Genomic DNA, 24,453 nt, shown 5'->3' on the forward strand with positions numbered 1-24,453 from the left:
CGAACGTCAACAAACGTAAGACAAAGGTAATGGTATCAGGTTGAATCAAATCAGGCGATACAGGGATAATAAGATTCTAATTGTAGTAGACATGTTTTCTTCTCTGGACAACAAAAGAAATTTTGATAGCCAAAATGGAGAGGATGTAATATGCAGACCGGCAAAAGCAAGTAGAACATTTCTCTAAACCAGGAATTTTGATAACACTGAATATAAGCTTAAACATAAGCAAGTCTTTTCTGAAGGTATTTTTCAGTGAGTGTAGCCTTCTACAGAAGTGATATGTGGAAGATAAACAGTTCAGACAAGCACAAAATAGGGACTGAAATGCAGAGACAATAATAATAATAACAATTTCGTATGGCTCAACTGCCTGGTGCATGTCTTTCAATTCATGTGTGTCCATAGCTAGTACCAGTCATCCTACCAGATGTGGTATCTGAGGCATGGGTCGTTCCTGACGAATCTGCACATCATTGAGAGATGAACGTAGGGGGGAAAGGAAAGCGCGAGCGCAATTGTTAGTGCAGGTTGCCGACATAAGGTGCAAGCATACATTTAGGGGCAAACCTATTGTTCTGTTCTGACTGACAGATTCTTAACCTACTGTTCTGCTAAGAGGATTATGACCTGCAGGGGATAATCCTTTCTTTACATTGACAGGTCCTTAACCTACTGTTCCCCCATCCTCTCTCTCACCTTCCTCCTCTCATCCCCTCAATAAATCACCAACCCTACCCCCTCCCCATCGCTGGTACAGATGTACTTTCAGGCTTGAGTTATTCAAATAGCCCCATCTCACTCTACCCATTTGACTGACTACTTAATTAAATGGATCAAGCAATTAGCCTCTCTCACTCTGATAAATGTCCCTACTGTTCCCTCCCATTCTCTCCCCATCACGAAATTGGCAGCTCTGTGCTGGAGATGAAGGATCACATGACAGGGAAATCAATTGGATAGCAGAGGGTATACTGTTCAATTACAAAAAATTCTGTTTGTAGGGATTGGATCTCTCTTCCTCATCATTCTTTGCTGTTTATGGAGATGCAGGTCTCGTAAAATACATAGAAAAATGTAATTAAATTGATAGCTTTTTCAACCCTATTGCATAAGAAAACATGTAATTACAGTGTTAAAAATATTTTCATCATGAAGCACTTACCATCCATCCCCTGGCCACTGCCTCGTACTCAATGCTGGCTCACACCACCACACACAGTAACTTGGGGTCCTGCAAAGCGACAAGTGCCTGTCCAAGAGTGTGTGCTTGGGCCCTGTGGCAGACAGACCAGATGTCACACTAACCCCAAACAAAAGTGGGTAAGAAATTCCTGTCGAAAATAAAATGCTCACTCCGTGAAGTGGCCACATCCTGTTGAAGTCACTGCTGGGACAGTACACACCAACAGTCATGGTCGGTACGAAACGCAGACAAAGCAGTGTTTATCTGGTAAACCTCAATGGAATACCGATGCACGTGGTAACTCCTTCCAAGGGAAAAAACCTGTCTGAGAATCGATTACATCATGGACTCTGAAGTGCCACAGCATCCCTGTCGCACTTTTTTGTGTTGCAATTCACGAACTACTTCAGGAGTTATTACATCCGGTGTTTCAGAATATTGTCAAATACATAACTTGAAGATGCCACAGAATCTAAATGTACCACTGCACAAACAGAGAGCTCTACATATGATGAGAGAATATTTAAACAATTCTGAGGAATATCACCACTGCCACATTTGAACACATACTCTAAAATAAAAGACTGCGACACACTTGTGAAACCATCCCTGAGACACTTGGTGCTTTTGTGGGAAATACCCTTGTCTCTGAGCATGACCTACTTCAGGAGTTACTAATGCAGTTGAATATGTCTCAAAACACACTTTCAAAAACTTCGCTGCAGTTCTGCGATGTATACCATCACTGACTCTAAAAAAAGATAGCATCGCACTTCTGAAACCTCTCATTTTTTCTCCACTACTCTAGAATATTTGCATACATAAACAAATTACGTAAAGTGTTTAACACCTCAATACATTTGTATATGCTGTTACATGAACTTCAAATCAATTTCAGTAATATATTGATACACACTTCTCATTTAATCAGTTTGCAGGGCATGGTGTTCGCCCACTGGAGTAGACATCATGACTGCCCCCCCCTCCCCCTCCACTTCTGTTCCCCATGGCATAATATCTATAATCATAATGGAATGGAATTGAAGAGCGTCACAGTAGCCACCTTTTGGATCCTCCCACATGTGCGTCTATGGTCAGGGCGCCACCACGAAGTCAAAACAGCCCAGTGTCCTAATTCCAGATCACATTACTTAATACCTCTGACCACTGACTGGATATCAAGTCAAATGCACCGAAAGAGTGATCGCGTGCATGACCACAACATGAGGAATCAATGGAAATGAAGCACTGAGGTGTCAGCTATTTGGTCAATGTGAAAGATGAGTTTAAATCTACAGGCTGTCAATAACTTTCGAACAGCACTTTGGAAACTACAATGACACAAAGTTCTTCCACTTTCCATACGTTGCGACTGACTTTTATTTAAAATCATTTAGAGTGTGTGTTGTGGCAGCAGCAGCAGCATAATGATTTACACCATGCGACATCTAGTTTTCTGTGAGAGCAAAGGATTGAAACACGTTAATGTTAGTTTAGAACATGACACAGGCCTCGAAGTCATGGCAGAAGAAAACAAAAATGTATGGCGATGTACAAAACGTGTCATAGCATCCATGTATAAAACAACAAAATAGTGACCCTTTCTTGCGACTTATATATGGGGACGCGGTCCTCCCACAGTGCTGGCTATGAAATTTCACATTGGTCTGAGCAAGCGATTTCAATCACTGGCCACCTGTTCCTATAGATCAACACCTCTATTTTTAACAGGATCTCCGCATTTGCTGAATTCCAGCACACAGACGTATTTGTTTTCGATATATCGGAAAGGAGAGATGTGGTAAAATTCTTATTGAGTTCTCTGCTGGATGAAGTTAGCAGAGATTTTATAGTTCGCAGTTTTTTATTCTCTATTGGACGGTACAAAATAACGATGATAAATGTTTGTGTGACAGATGTGAATGCATCCTGAGGGACACAGATCTCCTTTGGACAGTAGTACCTGTATGTAGTTTGGAAACGCATCACAATGCTGTAGCAAAAGCCTTCCAGTTCCTGTATGTTGTGGGGTCTTGCTAATTTTCCCGATAAGAAACACCACCATAAGTGCTCATTCTGTCTTTTATACTACCTCGTGTTGCAGGAGAAAGCTTTATTTTTGCACTTACCTTACACACTGTACGTCGCTGGCGGAGCTACGACAACACTTTCCCATTACCACCAAGTGGTCAAAAGAAGGTCCTTGAAGTGGCTGTTCTAGAGGATTATATTTATTTATTTGTTCAGTGTCATTAAAAGCACGTGTAAATGTAATTGTGTGGTCCAATATGATAAAATTATTAACTGATTTTTTCTTCCAAGAATACTACGTGAGAATGAAAATATAATAATATGCTAATTAGCCTCGGCGAATTTGTACTTTAAAAAGCTTGGACTCAGATATTGAAGTTATTGTGGACCCACACAACCCTCGGAGAAGACTCCTCTTACCATCATATTCGAGCTATGGTAATCGAATCCTGGCTCTCGGCGTCAGCTGAAAAGTAAAATCTTAAAACTAATTCCGCTCTCCGCTGCGGCGCATCGCTGTGAAAAAATGTTTGTTAAATGTTAAAGCTTCCGCTATGATTGCGCTTTTTAGATCGACGCGTAATGGCGTCTTTGAAGCAGCGGACGCTAAAATTGTGTAGCTCTAAACGTCTTAAGAAAAATTACTCCAAAGCAAGGAACGTGACAGAGGGCTCACTGTACAATGAAATAGCTGAAATAGAAACTTTAACGTACTTTACTAAAAAGGTTAACAACATAAATTCTTACATTACATTCGTGATACAAGATATCTGCTTCTTAACACCAGAAACAAGTGAAGAAAGAAAAAGAGAACAACAATCTAGGAGCATTATTCTCCCTTATTAACATCATATAAGTTATTACGTAAGTAGTTTACTCCTTGATACTACGATTAAATTTAATATTTATTATAAAATATGCATATTTTAAGCCACGCATGCAGTCGGTGAAACACGTAAGCTTCGTGTACATTTATTCTATCGTGATATACATTTCTCGATCCAAGTTTTTTGTTTTGTTTTAAATGTCTTTACGACACAATTGTCGCCGGGACGGCACATCCTGTTGCATTAACTTAGATCAACCTGTTTCTATATCGGTTGCAGAAGATGTTGGATATAGCGCTCTCCGACTTCTGTTCAGTTCCGACTTAAATTGCGATGATAACATGGACAAAGCTACAGGGAGGCCCATTTCAGAGACCGAAGAACAGTTACAAGATGCAGAGGGACTGTCTAAAACCACGTTGGAGCTTCGCTGTAGCAGATAGGTTCGAAAAAAGTGAGTCATTTTCTGATATGAAAGTGGCATGAATGTTGTTCACCTGTGGCCCCAGTCATTAAAAGGCGTCTACATGGGATCCAGCGCAAGTATGTGGTTGAATGGAGAGACTTGATTGCAAATCACAGACAGAATTTCTACTAGAAAGCGTCACACTATCAGTGACTCTTGTGTGTGCTCGTAGATCCAAGAGAGCTTTTTATGCTGCGTGATGGTAATACAGTCATTGTGGTCGAGTTTTTAATAGCAGGTCCTTATGCATGGGAGTCATGAGGAGTCGGCGAACAGAAGTAACACATTAGCTCAGACTTTGACATGTACAAATAATGCACCTACCTGTTTGATATTGCGCGTGGCAGTGAGGGCTTGCAAACTGACCAGTGTGCTGGGTGAACACCACAGAAGCGTACGTGTGTGTGCTACATGAGAGAAGATTCAAAATGATGGACATTTGTGCTGGTGTGTATTGACAACATCTGAATTTCTACCACTTGAACCATCCTCGGATGTCCTCCATGGCCGGAGGTTGGTGCACTCTGGCTTACAGACGCGTCCATGACTATGGCCGCGCCAGCAATTTTCACTGACCTCTTTGCGTCAGCACTGGAGATGTACGAGGGGGGTGGACGCACTGCGTGTGGACCTCGGGACATGAGCATGAGGGATGTGCAAGTGTTTCCAGCTGTCTCCTACATCTAGCCATGACAGCTTATTGCTGTGGGCTGGATCACGGTTTACGTGTGTCGTGTTTAGTGCTTCTCAATACATCGCAGTGGACTCTGTCTAGCAGTGATGTTTGCTGTAGTCTTTATTCTATCACGCAGCAGAACCTTCCTCCCTCCTTCCGAATGTAGTGGAGAGAACCAATTTAGGAAGCCTATAGTATTTTGAAAAACACATTCGCGACGTCAAATTCCCGATTGATCAACTTTTTGTTTCAGATAGTTACATTGCATGCACCCATGTATTCGATACAGGCATGGGCATGGTTGAGGTGGACGGGGCTTCCCTGCAGACGGCGGACAGTGCACTTGGAGATCGCGAGTTTGTACATCGTCAGGATATTTTTCACCAGATATGTTAAGTGGAAACGTTGCGGTGGAGCAGGGCATGCACAAGACCTGGGATATATTTAGTGCTACGATCTAGTTGTGACAGAAATCTCATTACTTTATTTGTATAGTGCTTGGGTATGATACACAATAGTCCCCAAGATTAACAAAGTTTTACAGAAGTTCGAAATATAGCGCGTAATTCAGTGCGAGATGTTTTTAATAATTTCCACAATGAAATTCTGTCTCGAAATCTGGCAGAAAACCCAAAGAGATTCTGGTCATACACAAAGCACACCAGTGGCAATACCTTCACTGCACGATAACAACGGTGAAGTCATTGATGACAGTGCCACTAAAGCAGAGTTATTAAACAATGTTTTCCGAAACTTCTTCACCAAAAAAAAAAGACGAAGTAAATATTCCTGAATTCCAATCAAGAACAACGGCCTAGATGAGAACCATAGAAGTAGATATCCTCGGTGTACCAAAGCACCGTAAATCACTTAATAAAGGCAAGACCTCCGGTCCAGATTGTATACCAGTCACGTTCCTCTCAGAGTATGCTGATAAAATAGCTCCATATTTAGCAATTATATACAACCACTCGCTCACAGAAAGATCCGTACCTAAGGACTGGAAAATTGCTCAAGTCACACCAATACCCAAAAAGTGAAGTAGGAGTAATCCGCTGAATTACACGCCTATATCACTAACGTCGATTGCAGTAGGGTTTTAGAACGTATACTGTATTCGAACATTATGAAGTACCTTAAAGAAAACGATTTATTGACATATAGTTGGCACGGATTCAGAAAATATCGTTCTTGTGAAAGGCAACTAGCTTTTTATACTCATGAAGTAACAAGTGCTATCGACAGGGGATGTCAAATTGATTGCATATTTTTAGATTTCCAGAAGGATTTCGACACCGTTCTTCACAAGCGTCTTCTAACCAAACTGTGTGTCTATAGAATGTCGCCTCAGTTGCCCGACTGAACTCGCGATATCCTGTCAGAAAGGTCACGGTTCGTAGTAATAGACGGAAAGTCATCGAGTAAAACAGAAGTAATATCCAGCGTTCCTCAAAGAAGTGTTATAGGCCCTCTATTGTTCCTGATCTATATCAACGACATAGGAGACAATCTAAGTAGCCGTTTTAGATTATTTGCAGATGATGCTGTCTTTTACCGTCAGATGATCAAAAGACTTGCAAAATGATACGTGAATTGGAGTGGCAATCATGAAAACAAAGGCGTTTTTCGTTGCGACGGGATCTTCTCATGAAATTTCGATCACCAGTTTTCTCCTCCGACTGCGAAAACATTCTGTTGGCACCCACCTACATAAGGAGAAATGATCAGCACGATAAAATATGAGAAATCAGGACTCGCACAGAAAAATTTAAGTGCTCGTTTTTCCTGCGTGCCGTTCGAGAGTGGAACGGTAGAGAGACAGCTTGAAGTTGGTTCATTGAACCCTCTGCCAGGCACTTTATTGTGAATGGCAGAGTAATCACGTAGAAGTAGATGTAGATGTAGAAGTTCTATTATTAAGAGGGATCATCGTAAAATGGAAGAGAGTATTTTAAGCGATATATTTGACTCCCTTAAATTGTTAAACAATTAATTGACCAGGTTAGTGCAAATGGATTATTTCTGCCTATTTTTTATATCGAAATTGTGTCAGGTTTCCCTTTGTTTCCAGAATTACCCAATAGGAGAGACGAAAACCTCCATCTTCGTGTTTGGAGACGCTGGTTCACACAGACAAGCAGGGAGTGGCTTCTTGAAAACGGCAGAGACAGGAAGCGAGGCTGGAATTGGCCGATCAACATAATGCTGGCACTTGGTGGTTTCTTTGGAGCCACGAGATCAAAGGAGGCCGATATCCGGTCCATGGTTGATGGTATTTAGTAATGTGATCTGGAATTAGGACACTAGGCTATTTTGACTTTCGTGGCAGCGCCCTGACAATAGAAACACACGTGGCTACCATACCGCAGTCCATTCCATTCGCTTGTGATTACATTTATTATCTCATGGGGAGCAGGGGGGGGGGGGGGTGCAGTCATGATATCTACCCAAGTGGGTGAACCTCACTGATTACATGCAAAACATGTATCAATATATTATTGACTTTGATTTGAAGTTGATGTAGTAGCATTTCCAAATGTATTGAGGTGTGAAACACTTTACCTAATTTGTTTATGCATAAAAATATTCTAGAGCAGTGGAGGAAAACTGAGAGGTTTCACAAGTGTGCCGCTATCTTTTGTAAGAGTCAGTGGTGGTATACATCGCAAAACTGAGGTAAACTAGTGTGCAGCGATTTTTTGAAAGTGTGTCTAGAGACATATTCAACTGCATTTAGTAACACCTGAAGCAGCTCGTGCTCAAAGACAAGACTATTTCCCACAAAAGCGCCAAGTGTCTCGGGAATGGTTTCACAAATGAGTTGCGATCTTTTCTTTTAGAGTATGTGTTCAAGTGTGGCAGTGATGGTATTCCTAAGAATTGTTTAAATATTCACTCGTCATCTGCAGAGCTCTCTGTTTGTGCAGTGGTACATTTAGTTTCTGTGACATCTTGAAGTTGTATGTGAGACAATATTCTGCAACACCAGATATAATAACTCCCGAAGCGGTTCGTGAAATGTAACACAAGAAAGTGCTCCAGGGAGGCTGTGGCACTTTAGACTCCATGGCATAATTGATTATCAGATAGGTATTTCCCTCGGAAGGAGTTCTCACATGTGGCAGTATTCCAGAGAGGTTTACCACATAAATGCTACTTAGTTTGCGTTTCGTATCAACCATAACTGATGGAGCGTACAGCCCCAGCAGTGGCCTCAAAAGGATGTGGCCACTTCACAGAAAGAGAACGTGTTTTGACAAGAATTTCTTAGCTGCTGTTGTTTGGGGATTAGTGTGACATCTTGTCTGTCTGTCAAGGGGCCCACGCAAACACTACTGGACAGGCACATGTCGCTTTGCAGGACCCTGAGTGACTGCATGTGTGGTGGGGTGAGCTGGTATTGAGTATGAGGCAGTGGCCAGAGGATGGATGGTAAGTGCTTCATGATGAAAAGACTTTTAACAGTTTAATTACATGTTTCCTTATGCAACTGTGTATAAAAAAGCGACCTATTTAATTACTTTTTCTGATGTATTTTACGAGACCTGCAACTCCCTAAACAGCAGAGAATGATGAGGAAGAGAGATACAACCACTGCAAACTGAATTTCTTATAAATAAACAATATACCCTCCCCTATGTAACTGAATTTGCTGTTGTGAGGTCCTGAAGCTCCGGCACAGAGCCACCAATTTCTTGGTGGGAGAGAGAAGGGAAGGGGAGGATTGGGGGTTAATCAGAATGGGAGGGGTTAATTAATTCATCAATTTAATGAAACAGTCAATCAAACTGATAGACTGAGGGGGGTCCTTTCGAATAACTCAGGCCTGAATGTGTACCTGCACCATCAAGTGGGAGGAAGGAGACTGCACATTTCCTGAGGGGTTGTACAGAGGAGGGGGAGGGTTGGGAGGAGAATAGGTTAAGGACCTGTCAATCACAAGTAAGAATTATCTCCAGGGGGTCATAAGCCTCTTAGCAGAACAATAGGTTAAGGGCCCGCCAATCAAATGAGAACAATAGGTTTGCCCCTGAATGTATGCTTGTCCCTGATGTAGGCAACTCACACTAACCAATTGTGCTCGTGCTCTCCTTGCCCCCTCCCCCCCTACTGGTGGAGGCTAAGTTAATTGTTTGGCTACCAGTTTTATTTCAAAAGTATTAATGTTTAGTAATTTTAATTATGTCTTAGTATCAGTAACAATATGAAAGGAATATTTTCCGCTGTTTCGTTTTCCAAGGACGTTTGGGGGTTGGGGAATGGACATACAGGTTTATTCACAAGTACATCAGGGTTGAAGAAGATGACTGCACAAAAGCAACAAGATTTAACGAAAATACACATCAGTGGGCAGTGCATCTCTCGAAGTTCTTAACTCACTCTACAGGTGGTCAATACGGGATTCGTTTGCAATGTGGCAAGTATCAGTTCATGGGTGTAAGCCGTTGACACAATGTGTCTGGGAAGGCACAAAGGCAGCCCACTTCGCGAGTCTGGTAATTGGTTTACCTACCTGCAGGTGCCAACTATTTCTGTGTGTTAATAGGGATACTAGGGTTAACAATGACACTTGGTGAAAGCACACACTTCAACTATAAGAATTCTGCTAACGTTAGTTGGCTTCTCTTTACCAGTGAGACATTGATTTACAGCGATAACACGTTACAAATTCCAGCTGCTTCTCTGATGACCTGTCGTGGGACACCGACGTCCCAATGGTTGTCAAGCGGGTAAGGACAGACTGAAATACTCTTTGATTTGATTGGGATTCGATCTCACAACCTATCAGATTGTGGCCACTATACTAAGAATCCCTACATGTTGGAGGTTATATGCGTAGATTGAACAGCTGACGAGGAGCGAGTGAATCAATCTGTGAAAGAAAGAAGTTTAAGGAACAACCAGGGTAAAAGAAGGGATTGGTTGACGTAATCATCAGTACAGTAAAGGGCGAAATCGTGTTGGTTAAAAATTGTGGAAAGAGATGACAAATCAGACAACAAAGTAAGCAGGTTCAAATCGGCATAAATTGCAGTTATTACGCAGAGATGTAGAGACCTCCTTAGGTAAGGCTAATGTGGAGAGCCGCGTCAACAAATATTCAGAATAAGACCACAACAGCAACAACGTCTTTACACTTTAAGATCCGTTTCTTTTACATTGTCTAATGAAGCGAGACATAGAGATTTTATTGAGTCGTCACCTATTTTTCAGCATAACTTTGCCTGAAATATGCAATTCTTGGTATATGAACCAATAATTTCGTTAGCTTGGCAGACGGAGATTGCAACGACAGCGTGTGCCAGCTATCTCCCCTGCTGCGCAAGCACAGAACATTGTAGATTTCATGTAGCTTCACTTGAGGTGAAAGTGAGAACGGAAAAGGATGCCCCTCGGCTCCTGAATGCGAAAACAAGAAATAGGGTAAAACTCGCACAGCAACCTCATTTCTCTCAAAAACATTTTACCGAAGTAGCTTATCAGTCAACTACTTTCTTACTTTTATCTTAATTATTAATACTGCTTTATTAAGTTCAAAAGTATTATCTACTACGTACAACGTTTGAAAGGTGAATGTGCCGAGAAGATTTTCCTTCAAAAATTCTTATTTGTGATTAGTGCCCAGGAAATTTAAGAATAGGGCGATACTCAGATATAATCTGAAGCACATACTCCTTCCGTTTCTCTCGTTTTGTAAATTGTGCCGGCCGAAGTGGCCGTGCGGTTAAAGGCGCTACAGTCTGGAACCGCAAGACCGCTACGGTCGCAGGTTCGAATCCTGCCTCGGGCATGGATGTGTGTGATGTCCTTAGGTTAGTTAGGTTTAACTAGTTCTAAGTTCTAGGGGACTAATGACCTCAGCAGTTGAGTCCCATAGTGCTCAGAGCCATTTGAACCATTTGTAAATTGTGTATTGTACTGCACCGTGCAATTGATGCCTCCATCAGTGGGAAACATTTCAATTTAACAAGTAGTTCTAGAATGTCGACAAAATCGTCATTTCTATACAAGGCTCTGTCAGATACATCAAATCCAGTAAAAAATACTTTTCCTTTTTTTTTTTTAGAAACAAACTGTTCATTCACACTGCCTACAATTTTCGCGATCTATGCGATCCCTAACGGATCCTTCTAATATTTTAGTCAGAATACTGAAATTTAAACACGCCTCTCGGGCTACAGAAGGGGCACAATCAACCTTTGACTCACACAGTTCCAAGAAAAATGAAAATATCGCGAACTGCATTATCTGATTGTGACAATGCTTCAAATTTATAAAACGAAATGGAACTTTCTACCAGTAAATACGAGTAGCTTTGGCCGTCCTGTTTGAGTGACAGATTGGCCACTGAAAAATACTCCACAAGACAGTAGCTCTATATGAGAGATCACAATTAATTCTCAATACTGAGTACAACAATATCTAGACTCCGTGTCTCTCACCCCCTTTCAGAAGGGAAAATAAGGTGAAGATATGAAGTTTGCGTTGCGGAGGGCATTGAACTTGGGTAGTCTATGCAGCAATCTGATCCACAGTGTTGCGGTGGTGTAATGATTAGCATTCTCGCCTAACGAACGAGGACCCTGGGTTCAAGTCCTGGCCACAGGACAATTTTAGTTAATTTCTTCAGATCCATCGTTATTGTAGATAAAGATGAGACTTGAATGTCTACATCTACATCTATACTCCGCGAGCCACCTTACGGTGTGTGGCGGAGGGTACTTATTGTACCACTATCTGATCCCCCCTTCCCTGTTCCATTCACGAATTGTGCGTGGGAAGAACGACTGCTTGTAAGTCTCCGTATTTGCTCTAATTTCTCGGATCTTTTCGTTGTGATCATTACGCGAGATATATGTGGGCGGTAGTAATATGTCGCCCATCTCTTCCCGGAATGTGCTCTCTCGTAATTTCGATAATAAACCTCTCCGTATTGCGTAACGCCTTTCTTGAAGTGTCCGCCACTGGAGCTTGTTCAGCATCTCCGTAACGCTCTCGCGCTGACTAAATGTCCCCATGACGAATCGCGCTGCTTTTCGCTGGATCATGTCTATCTCTTCTATTAAACCAACCTGGTAAGGGTCCCATATTGATGAGCAATACTCAAGAATCGGACGAACAAGCGTTTTGTAAGCTACTTCTTTCGTCGATGAGTCACATTTTCTTAGAATTCTTCCTATGAATCTCAACCTGGCGCCTGCTTTTCCCACTATTTGTTTTATGTGATCATTCCACTTCAGATCGCTCCGGATAGTAACTCCTAAGTATTTTACGGTCGTTACCGCTTCCAATGATTCACCACCTATGGCATAATCGTACTGGAATGGATTTCTGCCCCTATGTATGCGCATTATATTACATTTATCTACGTTTAGGGAAAGCTGCCAGCTGTCGCACCATGCATTAATCCTCTGCAGGTCCTCCTGGAGTACGTACGAGTCTTCTGATGTTGCTACTTTCTTGTAGACAACCGTGTCATCTGCAAATAGCCTCACGGAGCTACCGATGTTGTCAACTAAGTCATTTATGTATATTGTAAACAATAAAGGTCCTATCACGCTTCCCTGCGGTACTCCCGAAATTACCTCTACATCTGCAGATTTTGAACCGTTAAGAATGACATCTTGTGTTCTTTCTTCTAGGAAATCCTGAATCCAATCACAAACCTGGTCCGATATTCCGTAAGCTCGTATTTTTTTCACTAAACGTAAGTGCGGAACCGTATCAAATGCCTTCCTGAAGTCCAGGAATACGGCATCAATCTGCTCGCCAGTGTCTACGGCACTGTGAATTTCTTGGGCAAATAGGGCGAGCTGAGTTTCACATGATCTCTGTTTGCGGAATCCATGTTGGTTATGATGAAGGAGATTTGTATTATCTAAGAACGTCATAATACGAGAACACAAAACATGTTCCATTATTCTACAACAGATTGACGTAAGCGAAATAGGCCTATAATTATTCGCATCTGATTTATGACCCTTCTTGAAAATGGGAACGACCTGCGCTTTCTTCCAGTCGCTAGGTACTTTACGTTCTTCCAGCGATCTACGATAAATTGCTGATAGAAAGGGGGCAAGTTCTTTAGCATAATCACTGTAGAATCTTAAGGGTATCTCGTCTGGTCCGGATGCTTTTCCGCTACTAAGTGATAGCAGTTGTTTTTCAATTCCGATATCGTTTATTTCAATATTTTCCATTTTGGCGTCCGTGCGACGGCTGAAGTCAGGGACCGCGTTACGATTTTCCGCAGTGAAACAGTTTCGGAACACTGAATTCAGTATTTCTGCCTTTCTTCGGTCGTCCTCTGTTTCGGTGCCATCGTGGTCAACGAGTGACTGAATAGGGGATTTAGATCCGCTTACCGATTTTACATATGACCAAAACTTTTTAGGGTTCTTGTTTAGATTGTTTGCCAATGTTTTATGTTCGAATTCGTTGAATGCTTCTCTCATTGCTCTCTTTACGCTCTTTTTCGCTTCGTTCAGCTTTTCCTTATCAGCTATGATTCGACTACTCTTAAACCTATGATGAAGCTTTCTTTGTTTCCGTAGTACCTTTCGTACATGATTGTTATACCACGGTGGATCTTTCCCCTCGCTTTGGACCTTAGTCGGTACTAACTTATCTAAGGCGTACTGGACGATGTTCCTGAATTTTTTCCATTTTTGTTCCACATCCTCTTCCTCAGAAATGAACGTTTCATGGTGGTCACTCAGATATTCTGCGATTTGTGCCCTATCACTCTTGTTAAGCAAATATATTTTCCTTCCTTTCTTGGCATTTCTTATTACACTTGTAGTCATTGATGCAACCACTGACTTATGATCACTGATACCCTCTTCTACATTCACGGAGTCGAAAAGTTCCGGTCTATTTGTTGCTATGAGGTCTAAAACGTTAGCTTCACGAGTTGGTTCTCTAACTATCTGCTCGAAGTAATTCTCGGACAAGGCAGTCAGGATAATGTCACAAGAGTCTCTGTCCCTGGCTCCAGTTCTGATTGTGTGACTATCCCATTCTATACCTGGTAGATTGAAGTCTCCCCCTATTACAATAGTATGATCACGAAACTTCTTCACGACGTTCTGCAGGTTCTCTCTGAGGCGCTCAACTACTACGGTTGCTGATGCAGGTGGTCTATAGAAGCATCCGACTATCATATCTGACCCACCTTTGATACTTAACTTAACCCAGATTATTTCACATTCGCATTCGCTAATAACTTCACTGGATATTATTGAATTCTTTACTGCTATAAATACTCCTTCACCATTGGCGTTTATCCTATCCTTGCGGTATATATTCCATTCTGTGTCTAGGATTTCGTTACTGTTCACTTTCGGTTTTAACCAACTTTCCGTTCCTAATACTATATGCGCACTATTTCCTTCAATACGAGATACTAATTCAGGAACCTTGCCCTGGATACTCCTGCAGTTTACCAATATTACGTTAACTTTTCCTGTTTTTGGTCTCTGAGGACGGACGTTCTTTATCAACGATGATAATGTCCTCTCTGGTAAGCCGTCAGGTATTTTATCGTTTCGCCCAAGGGGGGGTCCCTCTAACCTAAAAAAACCCCGTGTGCACGCCACACGTACTCTGCTACCCTAGTAGCTGCTTCCGGTGTGTAGTGCACGCCTGACCTGTCTAGGGGGGCCCTACAGTTCTCCACCCAATAACGGAGGTCGATGAATTTGCAACCATTATAGTCGCAGAGTCGTCTGAGCCTCTGGTTTAGACCCTCGACACGGCTCCAAACCAGAGGACCGCGATCGACTCTGGGCACTATGCTGCAGATATTAAGCTCAGCTTGCACTCCGCGTGCGATGCTGGTTGTCTTCACCAAATCAGCCAGCCGCCGGAAGGAACCAAGGATGGCCTCAGAACCCAAGCGGCAGGCGTCATTCGTTCCGACATGTGCTAGTATCTGCAGCCGGTCACACCCAGTGCGTTCAATAGTCTGGAGGAAAACTTAATTTCTGGATTTACATTTTAGAAACCCTCGATAATGTGTTTCTTCTGATTCCAATCCTAATCAGTTGTACCCCTAAACTATGGTTCATTCTACCATACTCAACAACTTCTGTTCACAAACTATGTTAATTATTGGTATTATTTTATGTGCTGTACTGAACCGAATGAATTAAGAGATAGTCCACGCGCTAAGAAAAATAAATTAATTTTTTAAAAAACTTCATCTACAATTTCTTATGTTGTTTTATTAATTGTAGCATTTGTGTCTCCTATAGAATGTTCCAACATATTCCCAGCGTTCCAAGCATTTCGTTGATACGTTTTCGTACCTGCAGTAGACGTGATTTGGTCTTTACTTTGTACGCAGCCTTCTGAGCCGTTCCCACTAGGCTCGAACATACAAGCGGTCAACCTCCCTGCCGACGGATACGACCCTCCAGCAGGTCTGCCAGCCACCGTCTCTGGCTGGGGCCAAACCTTGAGTGAATACATCCCCGTCTACCTGCAGCGGGCGGACATGCACGTCGTGGACCGCGACACCTGCCGTGAAATGTTGGCCGACGTGGCGCCGGTGACGCTGGGCATGGTGTGCGCGGGGGATCCCACCATGGCCACCTGCACTGGGGATTCGGGCAGTCCCCTGGTCTACGGGGACACCCAGATCGGCATCGATTCCTGGAGCAGGCCGAACTGTTTCAGTGCCGCTACCGTCTATACCAGCGTGGGCTACTACAGAGCCTGGATCAGGAACAACACAGGAGTTTAACAGACATGGCGTATGCCTTCACTACCTGTACACTGGAACATAGTTGTGTTGCCTTATGCTTCAATCTGTAATTTTTCTTTACACTTGTCCTAATAAATACTCATCCTGAAAACTTAGTCCGACAAACTGGAACTCTCACTTGCCATTTCCATTTGGGTATATGAATTTTCTTTGTATGTTCAAAGACAAAATACTTATACTGATATATGGAACAATATGCTAATCTATTTCCACTTAACCCCTTCTTACTACTGGTTTAGTGTTCGAAGAAATCTGTAGGGATCACCTATTGTACGGCTAATGCAGCTACTAGCCAAATCAGCAAGACATAACACTATAAACAATACATGTGGTCATGGTTTACATATGTTAACTGAGTGAGGTAGTGCTGTGGTTTCAACAATGGACTCGACTCCGGAAGGATGACGCTTCAAATCCCGTCTAGCCATACGGATTTAGGGATTCCTGTGATTTCTCTAAATGCTTAAGGCAAATACTGGGATGTTTCTTTCGGAAGGGCATGGCCGATTTCCTTGTTAGTCCCTCCCTCATCCGAGCTAGTGCTCCGTCTCTAACGACCTAGTTGTCAAAGAAATGTGAAGCACAGATCTTCCTTCCTTGCTTCCAGACATTTGGCTGAGGCTCAAGATTGCGCTGGCACCATTGTTCCATTATGTATATTGTTGTAGTATGCGTGGTGGTTAACTTACAGAACTTCAGACACCAAGATCCATTAACTTTACGTTAATTTAATTTGCTGTCTTTTCTACTCAGCAGATACTAAGACTTAATAATTATAATCATTTTCTTGTAGATGTACAACGATTTATTTTATTTATTGATGTACTGCTTCAAAGGCTGTAATCAGATGGTAACTTAACCGTCAGGCAGTGAAAAGATGTGTACTTCTTCGTGTATTATTTTCATTATTACGAACTTTTATTAAATTTCTCGCTAACAGTTATATGAATTGAAATAAAATTATTTAAAGTTCATCGACTGGACGTGAAGTTTCTAGATAGTGGTAGTAACGTTACAAATCAAATTCAGCCAGTATTACAGTTTATGGATTCGGCTCTAAGGTGATGAAGGATGGAATGGTCAAGTGAATTGTCTTCGTGTCACCTTGGTGAAATAATCTGCTCTCATCTGAAGATATCTCTGTAGATAAAGTCTTCAGAACAATCCTAGAACGTACTTCCCACAGAAACCACATTTTTTGGCCCCATATGACAACTGGAAATAAGTCAAAAATACTTTCTCAGCATCTACCATAAGAGCAGGCAGGTAACCTATATAATACCTGTAGATGAGGGAACGAATGAAAGAAGTAATACTGTAGAGTATTTGATACAGCAACTTGTGTTTTTGATTTGGTAACACTGTAACTATGTGTAAAAGACCCAACAGTTAGTTTTTGCTCTACTTCATTAGCAGTTAGAAACTGATAGGGATTGTGCTTGCAGCAGGCACAAACAAAGTGAGCTGGCCTGTGTCGAGAAACATCTACATGCTGTGTGGGTCATTGACAGAGGCTGCTGCTCTAAGATACAGTGACGTAGAGAGACTGGTGGGCAAGATATGGCACGTCTGTTGCCATTTGAATACCTTGGTAATACCGATTTTACTATGTCTTCAGATGCGCGACGTCTCACCGATCACAGGAGGGTAATTAGGGGTCAGAGGTGAGTCAGCGTTTCTCCGAGTAGAGGGCAAATATGGGAACAGGAACAACGAACTGTCCTGTGTTGATAACACGTCTGAGCCAGCACTGAATGTCTAGTCCGCTGGCTAAGTGCGGACAATTGCAGAGGGTAGATTTACTGGTTACTGGGACCTTGATCAGAGGTATTATTGGCATGTGCATGCGTATTCCGAAACATTGAGCCAATATGTTGAGAGGCGCATATGTCTGTGTCAGTACTCGATATGGGAGATACCGAATCTAATAGTATCTCCGATATTTTAGAAGGCATGCACCCAGAGGATCGGTGTCGTTTGATGTTGAGAGTCGCTCGCCTTATTTTTATGAGTTTCAGGAATTGCCAGAGTCAGTTGAGGCACAGACCTTTTCTGACGAGCAGCGCTGGTCAGACGGAAGTCTACTAGTGACACCTTTTATTCCGCGGTGTAACAAACCACGATCCGAATCTGATATGTCCGGCCACAAGCGTTGTCTTCCGTTCCTTATGTTTGTGCTCATGTAGGACAGGAAACAGTTTGCGCGTTATTTGACTGTGGCAGTTCAGTCTCCTTACTTGATAAGAAGTGATACCTGGAGTTTAGCCACTTGTGTAAACTGTCTCCTATGCGGTCATATTCCCAGAGATGTCGTGTGGTCAGTGGGCAACAGTTGCCTCTGGGTTTTCGAGGTTTGCGGTTGTTTATCCATTTATAACTTCTCATGGCCGGTCAGACTTCTCATAGTTAAGGACTCGGAGATCACCTCGTTGCTTGGCTCGTATTTTATTCAGCGGACCGGTCAGGTCCTTGAGTTTGCAAGTGGTACCTTTTTCTTTAAATTTTCTCCAGCGAAGAAGATAGCCCTCTGCTCTTCTTGCGGTCCGAGCCTCATTAATTCTGTAAGTTGCAAAACCGGAGAGTTTTCGGTTGCTCATCTTCAGTTGGAACAGGCGAGAGAGTTGTTGGACATATTGTAGGACTTTCCGGGTCTCTTGTCCGACAAATTCTGTGTTACTAATTTGACTAAAAATAATATTCCAGTTCGCCAGCCCCTTATCGCCTTTCGCAGCACAAAATCAAAATTTTGCGGCAGATGATCAGTATTATCTTGTGGGATGGGGTAATAACGCCTTCCACTTCACTGTATGCTTCACCAATATTCCTTGTCCCTAAAGCTCAGGGACAGAACGACAGGCTGGTAGTTGACTTCAGCGTTCTAGTCAAGAAGGTCACTTTGGAATTAGTCCCCTTGCGTGCTCTTCACCACTCTTTTACGTTGTTTTCTGAGGCCATTTGCAAGGTGTCAGGCAAATCCAACACCTTCCATGAAAACCCTGACATGATAAGCAAATCCAGTAGTATGTCACATAGCTCCGAATAAATCGTGACATTAAATTAACCAAAGTAATACGAGTAACGAGTGAGCAAATGGAATACCACAGACTAACACAAGAATGCCTAAATGTATGTCATACCTTCCCACCGTGAGACAGACACAGTTCTGAGGGGAGAAACGAGAACAGAAGCCGAGAGCAGAACCGTGTTAAGCTGGAAGGTTCTACGATAAGAGACGGACGGACACCCACGTCGCCAGCTAACCGCTAGGGCCACACCACCCGCAAGTTTTAGCGTGAGACTTTTTCGCGTCTCTGTTACGTCAGGACCAACCCCCAGCTCATGTTAAAAGATAGAGCCCTCCAGAAGAACAGTATAGATCTTACGATAACGCTAAAACGACCACACCAGCTGCAAGTTTTAGCGTGAGACTTTTTCGCGTCTCTTTTACGTTGCAAACTTTAAAAACATTGCCCCACCACGAAAAGCATAACGTTTCTCATTGGATAGACAGAATATCTGCAGGCGGAGCTTAAGGTTAACATTGAGACCCTGATTGGACAGATGAAAACACAGCCAGATAGTTTTTTTTTTAACCAACTTCGGTAAATTGTAGTAAGGAGAAGTTAGAGGAGAGTTGCTTCCGAGAGGGCGAGCTGGACGGAGCTGCGCCGGCCGCAGCCCCCTGACGAACACCGACAAGGTAATGAACGCAAGCGATGCCGCATTTTTGAGCGCATACGGCTTCACTCAGAACTGCAGAAGTCTCATCTGTTACATCCCCTTTACGTAATACTACTGTCGATCGTCAATTAAAGCTCATGGTGTTCACATTTGCCACTTGAAGTAAAAATCTGTAACCCGATGATTTTTCTGTTATATAGTTATTGAGAAGCCACATCAGCCACTGTAATTTACGACAAGTTAGTTAAGTAATTAAAGATAATTGAGGGTCACTGTAGACCAGTTTGATAGTTTTCTCTCTTGTGAAACTTAATTTAAACCTAGATTATAGATGTGATATGGCATAGGTCATCCTTCGATCCATTGTAGAACTTGGAAACCCATTCCGGGAATATTCGTTCACATTTTTGTTGAACACAGTTGGTTTTTACCATCCTGTATTAAAACATTTCCTTTTATCAATAGTGCAATTTATAAACGATGTTTCGTGAGTAGAATAAAATTTCCAATGGTAAACTTAACTGCTTTTTCGACGTTATTTTACCAGCTAACTAAAAATAGGAAAGCCTTGAACCCCTTCCACTAAATTTAGTTAGTATTAAGATTCCTTTACAGGGAGTGCAGTGGAGCTGACGCTGAAATCATTAAGTATTTGGTTATATCATCGCTAGTCTCACTGAACTCTTCCGAATTCTACGTGTCATGTGTGGTCTGACGTCTCCTTACCAGCAACAGGTCCCAGGTTCAAACTAGTCAATTCTCTAAAAAACACGCTCAGAGCGTTGCTGCGCGAAAGTGGTAGGAAGACACGATATAGAACAAACAGACACCACGCAGAATGTTTAGGAAATGGCGACCCTGCCAGGATGGTAAAATACCTTGATTGAAGGGCGACCACATGCCTAAATAGGTCAGAAAAATAACCGGTTGAAAAATTTTCATAATAAAAAAAATTTTTTTTGGTAGTTATAAATAGTCGAAAACAGTAGCTGCAGCGATAGATAGTAAAGACGTATTCAATAAAAGTGAGAATTCTAGCAGAAACAATAGTATAATTAAGTTATGAATTTTAAAAATTGTTAGAATTAAGTTTTCTCCTCAATGCAAGCGCACAGGTGGTGGATACATCGTTGACAAATTGGTTCTGACCCAACAAGTAAGTGAATGGATTGTCAGTCTTGGTAGTGTCAAGTCGTGTAAACAAAAAGTTTATGAAACGCGTGAGATCATATGAGCGCATGTTGACGCGAAGTAGGGCGCGTGAATTGCTTTTAAAACAGAAAATAAGAGATTCGGAAAGATTAGCAATGGCAGATCGAGACCTTGACCGAATCGAGGTAGAGACCCAGCATGAAGATGGACAGAGAATAGAGGACAGTACAACAGACGATGCAGTATCGCGAGAAATAGGACATATAGCGCACCATAACGAGGATAATGTACGTCAAGGCATAGAAAACGTAAGTCCGCATACGACAGAGGAGCAGGAAAGTAGAGAGAGACAGTCGATGAGGATTCTAACTTGCGTCTTGAATACGTAGAACCCAGAGTACAAGTAATCAGAGCTCCCTCACCACAGAGTACAAGGAATGCGAGCAGAAACGTGTCACCGCACAGTTCAACGCAATCGGTTGCAAACCAACAGTTGGGCGAAAACACAGAGCGTAGGACGTCGGAAGAAAACGCAATAGGACCCACCAATCTGGAAGAATTATTACAATTAATGACGGAAACCATGACAAGACAAAATAAAGAAATTGCGAAACAAATTAAAATTCAGAATGCAGATATTCAAATTCAAATTGCAGAAACCACGAGACAAATGCTTGAGATTAAAGAACAAAACAAAAATAAAATTCAGTTACACCTAAGTCATATTGAAGACGAGGCAAAAGAATCTCGAGAAGTGATAGGAAACTTAATAACAGGTCACAATCAATTGAGAACAGACATTGACAAGGTACAAGTGGACGTACAAACATTTCGTAATGACACTCAGGACGAGATCAAAACATTACGTAACAACATGTAACGCCGGAAATGCATATCCTCCTATTTTCATCTATTGTACTATTATTATTTTTCCTTGTTTTGTTACCTCAAGATATGACATTTCTGTCTCTTTATATATTGTAATTGTTTTACTGTTTGTATATATATATTTATGCACTTATGTCGATGTATAATTGGTTTGTTTCGTAAATATTATTTGTATTTTACACTGGGTCTTGCCTAGGGAAAACTGCTATCGAACGATTACATCGATGGGTCGTGTGAAGAATCAAAGTGTGTAGGATCTTTGGTAGTGTTAACTCTGCCGCGGGGAGCGCGGGCAGAGAGAGGCTGGCGGGAGTAGCGGGTGGAGCAGATGTGTTGTGTGACGCTCCCGCGAGTTGCCGTGCTTTCGGGGTTTGGCAGCATGTAATTGCGCTCGACTCGCGATGATAGTTTCTGACATGGTGTCGCGGACGGGAAGCATTAGCTGGCGCACATCAAGAGCCCGTTTCGCCTGGTGACCGTGTCGAGAAGAAGGCGCGCCAACATCCAGCTTCTGCAACAGCGACGGCCGACAATGAGTGACTGTCGCCACCTCCCCGATCGACGGCTTCAAACCTTCAATCAACCAACAAGGAAGACTAAAAGCACGTAAAGTTTCAGAACTGTATGGCAGACCTCACCTTTTCAAATTGTTCCATTTGCCTCGCAAAATTACAGCAACTTAGCATGAACCTTTGTTGCTCATTGTACCAATTTCATTGCCAAGCAGGGTCCCTTCCTTTTCCGAAATGAGCCCGAGGGTCGTTGAAATTCAAACGCCAGCATCATTCGATTTCACTGCTTTAATTTCAAAGTTCAGCTGGCTACAATATTTAGATTGCACAAGCACAAATTAAGAGTGCGAGTTTTGTTACCGTATTTTAGTTACCTGTGACTGCAGCTCAGCTTGGTACGTACTAAATTTTACTATTGTTAATTGTTCAGAATCATTTAATTCAAGTTCAAATTCTCTTATTTCTAAATTGCGTAGATTCAAGTAGCTTTTGAAATGATTGTTGAGGTAGTCCAAGACTAACCTTATTTTACTGAATGTCGATGTGCTTCAGAAAGAAAGCTCACTATTAACTTCAGTCACTAAATTAACTTTCGATTTTCCAGTTTTATTAATTCTTTTGCTAAATTAAGTCAGAGTGTAGCGAAATTTATTACTTCTGACAAACTTTCAGTTTTCACACTACACGTGTCAACCTTCAGTTGCCACGCTTCTAGTGCTAATTATATGTGTAATTACCTTTCTTTTTCAGTTACTATAGTAATTGTCCTTAGGACTGGCGACCGTAATTTCCCCCAAATCTCAAATATCTAATTACCGCTAGTTAATTGTTAACGTAATGGCCGCACATTTACTTTCTTCATTAACTTTACCCCTTTTCAAAATTAATTTCCACCAGTTTCATTTGCATTTTTCCTTTCATTTAGATGTAACCCTTTCCTCCCTCTTTACCGACAGATTAACTTCGGTGACGATTGCTTTTCCCAAATTTCCATTAGGTACACGCGGTTTAATTTTTCACTGTCATTAAGGTCGGTAAGAGGGGGGGAGGTTACACGTGGCGACCTGGTGACAGGACAATCTTCGGATTTGAGGTTGTTCTGGACACGAATTTTGTATGTTGCAAATCTCGTAACGAAGTACTGGTTACGTACAGGCCGTTACGTCAGCGAGAATAAGTGGTGGGAGTAATCCTAATTAGATTTGAGATTTGGCATTTATATTGAAAAATATTAAAATGAGTGAAGGCAACAATTGCCAAAATTTGGTAGACTTGGATACGGAACAATCGGTCGAACAGTGGGAAACGCGCACCACGGTACCCATTGTTCAGGGGCAGGCGGCTAGCATGAAAGACGCGACCGCCGAAACGCAAGAAAGAGCAGAAATGGAATTCCAAACTTTAGAAATTGTTTCGGAATCGGAAGTGAAAATCGAATCTGAATCCCTTGATGAAGAATACGGGGGGACAATTAAAGAGGAAGCCGCTGCGGAAGTAAAACCGGTAGTTTCCGGGAATTTAACTGATTTATTGAATGTTTTGATTAACGAAATCAAGAGTCAATCGGCCAAGCAAGAAGCTCAGGCTGCCAAGCAAGAAGCTCAGGCTGCCAAACAAGAAGCTCAGTCTGAAAAATTTGAACGGATGCTAGACAATCAGAACAAAGCTATTAACGTTGTTATCAACAATGTTGGAGTTGTTAACACAAAAGTTGATAAAATCAAAGAAGATATTGTTGTAATTAATACCGAAATCGGTAATCTTAAACAGGAAATGATAGGCGTTCAGGCGGAAATTGCGAGCATAAATACTCGTTTTGATTCCGAAATTAGCAGAATCGAGAAAAGTGTAGGAGACACAGTTGCTCCGATCATCGAGAATAAGGTGACGGAACAAATTCAATTAATGAGAAAAGAGGATCATCAGAAGGTGGAAACTTTAAAGGCTTTAGTATCCGAAGTAGATACCAAAGTGACGAAGCAGGCTAATACCTGCGAAGAGAAAAAGAGGGAAGTGGAAACGCTTGCGACAACCACTTGCCAAGTGATTACGAGGGTGTCGGAATTAGAAAGGAAACTTGACGAAAAACAGAGCTATGTGCCAATCTGTGCACATAGTTCGGAGTTGTTGACGAAAGAGTAGCGGTTCGACCCCTTGAAAAAAGGCGGTATACACCCGACGGATTTCATTAAAAATTGTGAAAGAGTTTTACCCAGATCATGGACTAATGAGAGAAAAATTAATGCGGTTATTGATGTGTTGGCTG

At 42.1% G+C, this 24,453-nt stretch overlaps 1 protein-coding gene across 1 annotated transcript in view; it reads left to right on the plus strand.

Annotated features, from left to right (window-relative positions):
* Positions 1–15,933, plus strand: part of LOC124545937 (trypsin 3A1-like) — a 32,896-nt gene extending 16,963 nt beyond the window's left edge. Inside the window, exon 2 of the mRNA XM_047124898.1 lies at positions 15,535–15,933. Coding sequence (XP_046980854.1) covers positions 15,535–15,933 — 399 coding nt within the window. The remainder of the gene's footprint in view (positions 1–15,534) is intronic.
* The last annotated feature ends 8,520 nt before the right edge of the window (positions 15,934–24,453 follow it).

Source organism: Schistocerca americana, chromosome 8, assembly GCF_021461395.2.
Source record: "Schistocerca americana isolate TAMUIC-IGC-003095 chromosome 8, iqSchAmer2.1, whole genome shotgun sequence".
NCBI classification, from domain to species: domain Eukaryota; kingdom Metazoa; phylum Arthropoda; class Insecta; order Orthoptera; family Acrididae; genus Schistocerca; species Schistocerca americana.